Source organism: Triticum aestivum, chromosome 5B (assembly GCF_018294505.1).
Source record: "Triticum aestivum cultivar Chinese Spring chromosome 5B, IWGSC CS RefSeq v2.1, whole genome shotgun sequence".
Classification (NCBI taxonomy): domain Eukaryota; kingdom Viridiplantae; phylum Streptophyta; class Magnoliopsida; order Poales; family Poaceae; genus Triticum; species Triticum aestivum.
The window spans coordinates 37604334-37613015 of record NC_057807.1 but is presented as its reverse complement, the minus strand read 5'-3'; the positions used below and the strand labels follow the sequence as shown (position 1 = coordinate 37613015).

At 50.8% G+C, this 8682-nt stretch overlaps 2 protein-coding genes across 4 annotated transcripts; both read right to left on the bottom strand.

The window, feature by feature from the left end:
• Positions 1–502: 502 nt before the first annotated feature.
• LOC123110265 (protein DETOXIFICATION 41) lies at positions 503–4088 on the bottom strand. 2 transcript variants are annotated; one of them, XM_044530739.1, is made up of 10 exons: positions 3963–4088; positions 3739–3828; positions 3331–3657; positions 2697–3241; positions 2526–2612; positions 2342–2398; positions 2025–2263; positions 1821–1939; positions 1634–1720; positions 503–1525 (listed from the first exon to the last, which is right to left on the bottom strand). In XM_044530739.1, exons 3-10 carry the CDS (start codon positions 3625–3627, stop codon positions 1451–1453), a joined length of 1506 nt encoding a protein of 501 aa, XP_044386674.1. In that variant the 5' UTR covers positions 3628–3657; positions 3739–3828; positions 3963–4088; the 3' UTR covers positions 503–1450. The 2 variants fall into 2 exon arrangements, 1 of the variants encoding a protein (XP_044386674.1); XR_006453244.1 differs by lacking the exons at positions 3739–3828; positions 3963–4088 and having other exon boundaries at positions 503–1287; positions 1391–1525; positions 3331–3627.
• Positions 3548–6323, bottom strand: LOC123110264 (pentatricopeptide repeat-containing protein At5g16640, mitochondrial). 2 transcript variants are annotated; one of them, XR_006453243.1, is made up of 3 exons: positions 3963–6323; positions 3739–3828; positions 3571–3657 (listed from the first exon to the last, which is right to left on the bottom strand). XR_006453243.1 is itself a non-coding variant. In XM_044530738.1 (2 exons), the coding sequence occupies exons 1-2, from the start codon at positions 6098–6100 to the stop codon at positions 3822–3824; spliced, it is 2145 nt and encodes a 714-aa protein (XP_044386673.1). In that variant the 5' UTR covers positions 6101–6323; the 3' UTR covers positions 3548–3821. The 2 variants fall into 2 exon arrangements, 1 of the variants encoding a protein (XP_044386673.1); XM_044530738.1 differs by having other exon boundaries at positions 3548–3828.
• Positions 6324–8682: the final 2359 nt, after the last annotated feature.

The following is an 8682-nucleotide window of genomic DNA, read 5'->3' as shown; positions in this document are numbered from 1 at the left end:
TGAATGCAGGAGTACTCTGCAATGCCATATGCCATTGCTCAGGTAAGAAAAGAGTAAAATAGAAGAGCTATAACTAAACACAGTGGTAGCTAAAGTACATAAGAATGTCATTGGTTTCTTCGGGTATCTTAAGCCTTGTGTATTGCTTCAGGTTGTCATGGCAAAAAATTAACTGAATTAGCATTGGCTAAAGAGTTAACTGAATTTTGCAGATTGTCATGGCCAAACTCTTCAAGTTGTATCTTAAGCCTTCGCTAAAGAGTTAACTGAATTTTGCAGATTCTGCTGGCCAAAAATTCAGTTAACTGCCTCTTTTTTGCAAATTCTGCTGGCCAATAATTTGCATGTTCATGGACTGATACGAACATGTAACGTATGAGGGGGGTCAACATCAAACTACTCACATTAAACTGAATTTTTTCCAAATTAACAGCTAACTGATTTTTTTTCCAACATCTAACTACTCACATGAACATGTAATGTAGGAGGAGAATCAACATCAAACTACTCAAAGTTAACTTCTGCTTAGCCAATAATTTTGATCACTGAACACTTCAATTACTCAGCACATAAACTGATTTTTTTCCAAATTAAGAGTTAACTGAATTCATCAATTTTACTTTGCACATTTTCTCACGGGCAGCCCTGTACTTCTTTTCGCTGTGCTTGCAGAGGAGATACTGCGAGCAAGGTACCTGGAGATGAACAAGCAAGGAGCCCTGTACTTGTTCTCACCGGCAGCAGCACGAGAAGGGGACCTCCGGCGGCAGCACACAAGCAGGGGAACTCCGAACGGCAGCAAGAGCAGGGGAGGAGCAGCAAGTTGCAGAGGAGCAGCAGAGGGAGATCGAGCTTGAGGTCCAGGCCCACGGGAGTGCTTGAGGTCCAGGACGAGCTTGAGGGGATATCGGCAGCGCAGGCCTCGCGGTGGCGGCGGAGCAGGTCCTGGGTGGCGGAGGAGCAAGCAATTGGGCGGCCTGGGTGGCAGAGGAGCAAGCAATTGGGCGGCGCGGCTCCTGGGCGACGACGGGCACTGGCGTGGCGGCAGCGCAGGTCCTGGGTGGCGGAGGAGCAAGCAATTGGGCGGCCTGGGCGGCGCCGGAGCAAGCAATTGGCCGACGCGGCTCCTGGTCGACGACGGGCCCTGGCAACGCGCGCGTGGCGGAGGAAGAAGGCACACGGCGACCTCTTTGTAACAGATTTGAAGCTGCGAGGATGTTTTTGCAAAATTTGCAGTGCACTACGCTGGAGACAACTTTTCTCGGACGGAGGGAGTACAAGTTTATCCTGAAAAAAAAAACGAAAGGCATTTCAACTTTCAATCATCTCACTTCAACTTATTGCACAAACCCAAAGGCACCATAGCCTCTTGATAATAAAAGTTCGGCACCAGCTCCTAGCAAACAATGGCCACCAAACAGAGCCCCAGACACATCCATGGGCCCGGTCATTAGACGTCGCCGTCGACCACCATGCCACCCTCGTCTGCAGCGGTGTGCCGCAGCCGCTGGATCGCCTTCTCCACCTGCACACATACATGACATAGCCGTGTCACCATGAGCACCGCGACAAACAGAAACTGAGCAGAGGATTCAGCCGAGATCATGCGTGAATGGGAAAAGGGCGAGCTCACCTCGCTGTCCCAGTTGGTCCTGGCCGTGATGACGATCAGAGCCACTGTCTGCACCGCCACCCCTATGATCAAGCCCCACCAGATCCCCTGAATTACGACAAACAGATGATCATCAGACCTCTGGTAAAATGTCGCGAGATAGAGGTTAACTGAAGATGAAATTAGTGCGGTAAGCTAATTGACTTACAGCTGCTCCCAGGCTTGTTTTGAACCCCAGAACGCATCCGATTGGCAGCCCAATGATGTAGTAAGCCCCGACGTTGACATAGGCAACTATGACTTGCCACCCGCTCCCGACGGCGACTCCTGCAGAAATTTCAGAACGAATTTTCAGGTCATTTGGTTCAGTGCAAACCAGGCACGTTGTGTTACTGCCAAGCGTCGCGTGTACCTGAGAGGATTGGCTGGATCCCGTTCAAGAAGATGCTGATGGCCAGCAACGGCATCAGTGCAATGACAGCCTCAATCACCGTCGTGCTACTCGTGTAGAGGGTGCTCAGCGGGTACTTGAGGGCCATGACGACGATTGTGGCGAGAATGCTGAAGGCGATGCTCACCGTGACGACCACCAGGACCGACAACCTTGCGACCTTTGGATGGCCAGCGCCAAGCTCGTTGCCGACACGGATACTGTGTGTGCAAACGTTTGATCAGCAAGCGGAAATTGGTCTACATCTTGTTAATTAGGTCTCGGTCGTTTGCACTGACCTGGCCGCATAGCTTAAACCAAGCATGATTTGGAAGTCCCAGTTCCAGTAGTTGATGCTGGAACAAGTCAAAGAGATAGTGATGCATGTTATGTCTTAATGTGTGAATATGAAGATACGATCAGACATTAGAACTTCCGACCAGTGCGTAACTATAACATGGGCTGAATCATGGTGTGGCGTACCAGATAGAGAGCGAATCAAGAGCAATCTCTGAGTTGGGGAGGAAGCCAGTCAGAAGCACAAATCCTTGCACGTACCAGACCTCCAATCTGAGCAAGAACACAACGACGCAAGACATAAACAAGCAAGAACTACCAAACAGTTAACTAGAAATCGCTGATAAATTTACTCACGCTAGCATAACAGCCGACGCGAAGGCGAGCTTGGCGTATCCCCAGAGGCCTCTGAAAGCGAGCATGGACAGCCCGGTCCACGTCTCCTTACAAGCCGGGCTCCAGATGATGTATGCCCATGTCAACGCCACAAGCACCCACCAAGAGAAGCTCAGCGTCAGAGCCGCGCCGAGAAGGCCAAAGCTGAGAACGAACACAGCGAGCCACGAGATGAGGATGTGGAAGACGAGCACAGCAAGCACCATGTATGCCACGGGGTTGACGATGTTCTGAGCCTGCAGGAACCTCTGCATCGGGCAGAAGAGTGCAAACGCGAGCAGCTGCGGCACCAGCCCACGAGCATACAGCTGCCCCGCCACAGCCACATCCTCAGCCTGCCCAATGAGCCGCAGGAATGGCCCAGAGTACCAGTAGAAGAAAGCGATGGCGACGGCCGTCACAAACTGGAGGAGGAGCGCTCTCTGGCAAACAACGCCCATCGCCCTGTACCTCCTCGCACCGTAGGCCTGGCCGCACACCGTCTGCACTGCAGTCGACATGCCGAGCTGCATTCCGCGTACAAGTGAGAAGACGTCGTTTCTAAGCAGCACAAAGTACTATACTACATAGTGCAAGAGCGAGCAGAACTAGTTACCATGATGCCGTAGGCTAGGCCCTGGATGCCGATGTTGGTGATGGAGGCCCCAGCGAGCTCGAGCTCACCAAGGTGGCCAACAAACATCTGCGTGACGAGGCTGAGAGTGAAGCTGAAGAGCGTGATGAGGATGGACGCCCATGAGATGCGCCACAGGTTGCCGGCTTCCCACAATGCCAGCCGCGACAGCACGTCGAATGGCACTGGCTCCCACCGCAGCAGCTCCTCCGAGGCGGCTGACTGGTCATCGATGAAGTCCAGCAACGGCGCCGTCGCAGCGTCGCCATCTCCCTCCATTGTCTCCTCCACTTGAGTGTTTCACTCAGTCTAGTTCATTATGGACCAAGCCCTTGTGATGCTGATATATGCATGAACATGTGTACTGTTCAGTAGTTGCAGCTAACTAACCTTCAGGTTCCATACCTACCAGTCTATTGGCTGGCTGTGAATAACTTGGTGACAGGTGCAGGGGTATGAGCACGAAGCAAATGTTACCAACTGAACACAAAACTAAAATCTGTCAGTTTTAGGTAGAAGAAAGTGAGTAAGCTTTCCAATATGTAATGCATCTGTTACTTTCCAGCATGTCATAAATACATGATACATCAACATGTCAGACAGCAATAGCTTACTTTTCTTGTTTCAGATTCAGAAGACCTCTTTCTAAAAACTTAACTATAAGCTTTCCAGCAGCTGGTTGTTTCTCTAAGGTCAGCTGATTGTCAACTTTTCGACACAATTTAATATCAGGAATTAAATTTCTCTGAAACATCTGGCACGCCACATTGTATGACTGAACTGCGAGACCTCTATTAAGAAAACTCTCCATCAGAATGTGGCATGTCTGAGCATCTCTCTGTGAGGCAGTTCTCAGTACCTTGCTGAGGAGACTGTAAGCTTCATTTATTTTACCTAATGCACATAGCTTCTCAATGACCTGATTGTATACACTCTTAAGCTCTTGTCTTGCTAACATCTTATCCAGCAGATCGAGTAATTCTTCCACTGTACCCTTCTCACAGTATCTATGTATCACTGTCCTGTATGTAACAAGTGTAGGGACAATTCCTCTATTAAGCATTTTCTTCACAAGCTCCGTCGCTTCTTTCAGCCGACCTTTCTTTCCCAAAGCATTGACAACAACAGTATAAGTTACAACATCTGGATGCCTGTTGCTGAGATACAAGTCATCCAACAAAGACAGCGCTGATTCCAAATCCCCCTGCCGAGAAAATCCATGAATTACAGTAGTAAAGTTGATAACATTAATGGTACAACCTTTGCTTTGGCACTGCTCCATGAAGTCTTTGGCCTCTGCCGGCTGGCCTTCCTTACATAACGCATGGATCAGTAAGTTAATCTCCACAGTAGTGGGAAAGAAACCCTTCTGCAACATCTGGGCAACCACATCACATGATTCCTTTAGTTTCCCTTCTCTTCTAAACCCATGCATTACAACACTGTATGTGATATCACTTGGAGTCCACCACTCCTCTGCACTGTTGTTTAGCAATTCCCAAGCCTCTGAAGTTTTCCCAGCTTTGCAGAGACCATTTAATAATGCAGTATGTGTGACTATGTTTGGCTTGCAGCCGTTCTTATACATATGCTTCATCATCTTTCTTGCTTGATCAATTTCCCCGATCCGGCAGAACCCATCAACAACTGCGCTATATGTCACAACGTCAGGGTGACATTCTTTTGAGATCATCTCACTTACAATCTCCTTTGCCTCAGCCATCCTCCCATTCAAGCAGAAAGAGTGCACAACTGCACTATATCCAACCTCATCAACACGAAATCTTTTCCCCTCTGACTCCCTCAAGAACTCCAACGCCTCATCTGCATGCCCATGCTTTGCAAGCACATGGATAAGCATGTTATACGTGACCTGATCTGGAAATAGACCCGCATCATTCCTCATCCTCCCAAGCAAATCCCGCACCTCTGCCACCCTCTTCTCCTTGCACAAGAAGCCCATCACTGTATAATAGGTAATCTTATCAGGTGGGCACCCATTTTGCAGCATTACACTGATCATCTCTAGCGCCTCAACAACCCTCCGCACGCTACATAACCCCTTAATAAGGCAATTGTATGTGACTACATCCGGCTCGACCCCAACACGCCGCATCCGGTCGCTAAACTCAAGCACCTTGTCGATGCGCCCCGCAAACACAAGCACATTCACCGCCACGTTGCATATCGATATGTCAGGCGCGCACCCATCCTTCTGCATGAGCTGGAGCACGCGCATGGCGGAGCGGAGCTTCCCCGCACGGCTGTATGAGAGCATGAGGTGTGCGAACTGCTGAGTCCCGCGCCTCATGCGGCGACGGATCATGAGGCGCATGACGCGCCGGGCGGGGTCGTGGAGCCTGGTGTGGCTGAGGAGGCTCAGCATTTCGTCGAACACCTCCGGGGCGTGCCGGTAGCGCCACTGGCGATCTGCCCAGCGGAAGAATTCGAACGCGGCGCGGGTGTCCGTCTGCGCCTGCGCGCGGAGCACGGCGCGGACCTGCGGCGGGGAGAGCACCCGGAGCAGGTGCCGGAGCTGCGCCTCCAGCTTCGGGGTCCACGAGCCGCGGAGCTCGAGCAGCTTGCAGGTGTCGCGCACGAGGCGGCTGCGCGACTCCTCCGCGAGGTCATCGTCGCGGGGCGTCTCCTGGACGAGTTCTCCCGCGGCGGCCGAGGAGGACGCGGCGGCGGTGCAGAGGCGGCGGGGCTGGAGGAGGAGGAGCAATGGGTTTTTGGCTAGATGCCCAGCCATGGCGCCCGCTCGCGTGCGCGAGAGGAAATGCGTTTGGTGGTTAGGAAAGCGATTGGCAAATGGCCGGAGGGTGCCGCCGGCGGCGGCGGCGGCGGGCGGCAGGTCACTGGTCGACGAGCCGGAGCAGGCTGTGTGGGGTCACAGCGTCAGGGCAGCGCATATACCTTTTTGCTAGGATCTCCACTTCTCCAGTAGTCGTACGATTTTGCAATGAAACCCATGTGAAGGAGAAACAGTACCTAGCTTCTCCATCTTCAACTCTTTTGTCTGCTCCACCCTAGTCTTGCACTGTCTTTTAAGAGCAACTCTAACAAAGTCATCATATTGATAAAAAATGCTTATGGGGCGAGGTGGTGCGCAAACTCGGAGTTTCCATATTTGTTGCCTCCATAATCGTGGTTAAAGAGCAGTGCGGTTCGTGTTCGGGGATGGCCGATGGTTGCAGCCCATGACGGTCGTGCTGGCTCGTGGGATAAGATGGTTTGCATGAAGCATGAAAAGAGGCGTGAGGACGACATGTCTAGTCTTTCTCGATTTTGTCAATGGGCAGCGCCGGTTACGAGGTCTGGATGGCACGAGGACAACACTCGGCTAACATGACCTTTCCCTAGTACGAGAGGACCGGGAAGGACGTACTACTGGAGTGCTAGTTATCATGCCTATGGTAAACGTTAGGTAGCAAAGTACAAAGTGGGTAACTGCTGAAAGCATATAGGTAGTTTATGTTTGCCCACGCGTGCAGCAGGCCGGTCTTTGGTTCACAAAGCCCTAACAGTGATGATGCCCTCCTGGCTATGACAATGAAGGAGGTACCTCTCCTATGTCTCCGGCAACTACCTCAGCGGCTTTGGGGATAAAAAATGATCGATTTGTGCAGGGGGCCTAATTGAATTGTTTATATTTTAATTCCTTCCTGGGCTTCTTCATAGAGTTTCCAAGACAGTTGTCGTGCCTGTCTAGTAATTTCATTATGTATGGGTTCATGTAATTTTACTTTAGTATACTGACATACACTACACGATTACCCTGGAAAAAACATGGGACCCACTTGTCCATAGGGCATCCCGTTTCCTCATTCTCCATGCCATCCATGTGAGGTGAGAGAACACGCGAAGTTTTCTTTTCATAAGTCAGTCATGAGACGCCAAATATGAAATAAATTACGACGATTCTAACATGTATGGTGACTATGCTAGAGTGTCTTTCTTTGGTCAATACGTCGTCTCTACTAGAATTTTGTTGTCGTTGAGAAAACCCATCAAATCAAGCTTTATTGATTAGATAAAAGAGTTACATCGTTCACCAAAATCATGAAAAATAAAGTCAGGGGAATCAACATCCCAAACACAAGTTCTAGCCATAGCCACAACATTGGCCTCTCTATTACAATATTATCAAACCAATGAGAAGAATATTATAATCCATGTAAACTACACTTGCCGAAGTAGTGGTGAAACCTCTATTATTAATGGTTTGAACAACCGTAAGACAATCACTGTGAATTGTGAAAGAGTTGGTACCTATTTTATTGTGCAATTTGCAATCCCTTTTTGAAAGCAAATGCTTCAACCATCGCTGCATCGACAACATGGGGAAGATGGCACTAGGTACAACTAATGCACTCACCTTTATAGTCTCTGATAACCACACCAACTTCATTGTCACTTGAATCCTCTCTAGACGCATCATCCACATCGATTAGTAGCTTCCGTTTCATTGGCTTTTTCCAACATTCTCTCAGCACCCCACCCTTCCAATTGCTCGCATACTTATAGTTAGTCATCCTTCTGCGAGTGCTCTAACACCCCACGTGTAACGCCCCAGATCCGATGCGCCAGGTGTCCACCAGTTATTCGTCGTCGTTTCCATGTCATTTGCTTGCGTGTTGCATTTTGCCATGTCATCATCTGCATTTCATCTGCATGTTTTTTAAAACTTGCATCCGTTCGGGTTCCACCGGTTCTCTCCGTTGTCCGTTCGGAGTCCAGACCTCTCACACGCGCCCGTCGTCCCCTCTCAGACCTTGTTTCATGAGCGGGTGTTCAACATTCTCGTAATGGACCGTGATTTTCCAAGCGGCCTTGGTACACCACCGATAGACCGCCTGTCAAGTTTCGTGCCTTTTCGAGTCCGTTTGATACTCCAACGGTTAACCGGGGTACCGTAAAGGCCTCTTTTGTGTGCAGACCAACACCCCTCCAAAGTGGCCCAATAACCCATCCAAACCCTCTCCATGCTCTCGGTCGTTCGATCACGATCGTGTGGGCAAAAACCGCTCCTCATTTGGACTCTCCTAGCTTCCCCTACCTATATATTTGCCTCCCCCTCCTCATTTTTTCGTGGTACAAACCCTAGTCATCCCCCGCCGCCACCGGACACGTCCGGCTTCACCGGACACGTCCGGCTTCACCGGACATATCCCACCGCCGCCCGCAGCCAATCACAAGCCGCCACGTGGTGCTCCGCCGCCCACCGCCGCCACAGCCCGCCGGCCCAGGCGCGGCCCGTCCGGCCCAGTTCGACGCCCCGCCGCCTCCCGCGGGCTCCCGCGCCTCGCGGAGCCTCGCGTCGCCGCCCGTCGG

Bases quoted from the DNA above. Each gene is read 5' to 3' on its own strand.
- LOC123110265 (XM_044530739.1), bottom strand. From the start codon at position 3,627: ATGGAGGGAGATGGCGACGCTGCGACGGCGCCGTTGCTGGACTTCATC. The intron at 2,399-2,525 runs GTACGCCACACC...GACTTGTTCCAG, and splicing joins CTTGATTCGCTCTCTATCTG to CATCAACTACTGGAACTGGG. The intron at 1,721-1,820 runs GTAAGTCAATTA...GTCGTAATTCAG, and splicing joins AAACAAGCCTGGGAGCAGCT to GGGATCTGGTGGGGCTTGAT.
- LOC123110264 (XM_044530738.1), bottom strand. From the start codon at position 6,100: ATGGCTGGGCATCTAGCCAAAAACCCATTGCTCCTCCTCCTCCAGCCC.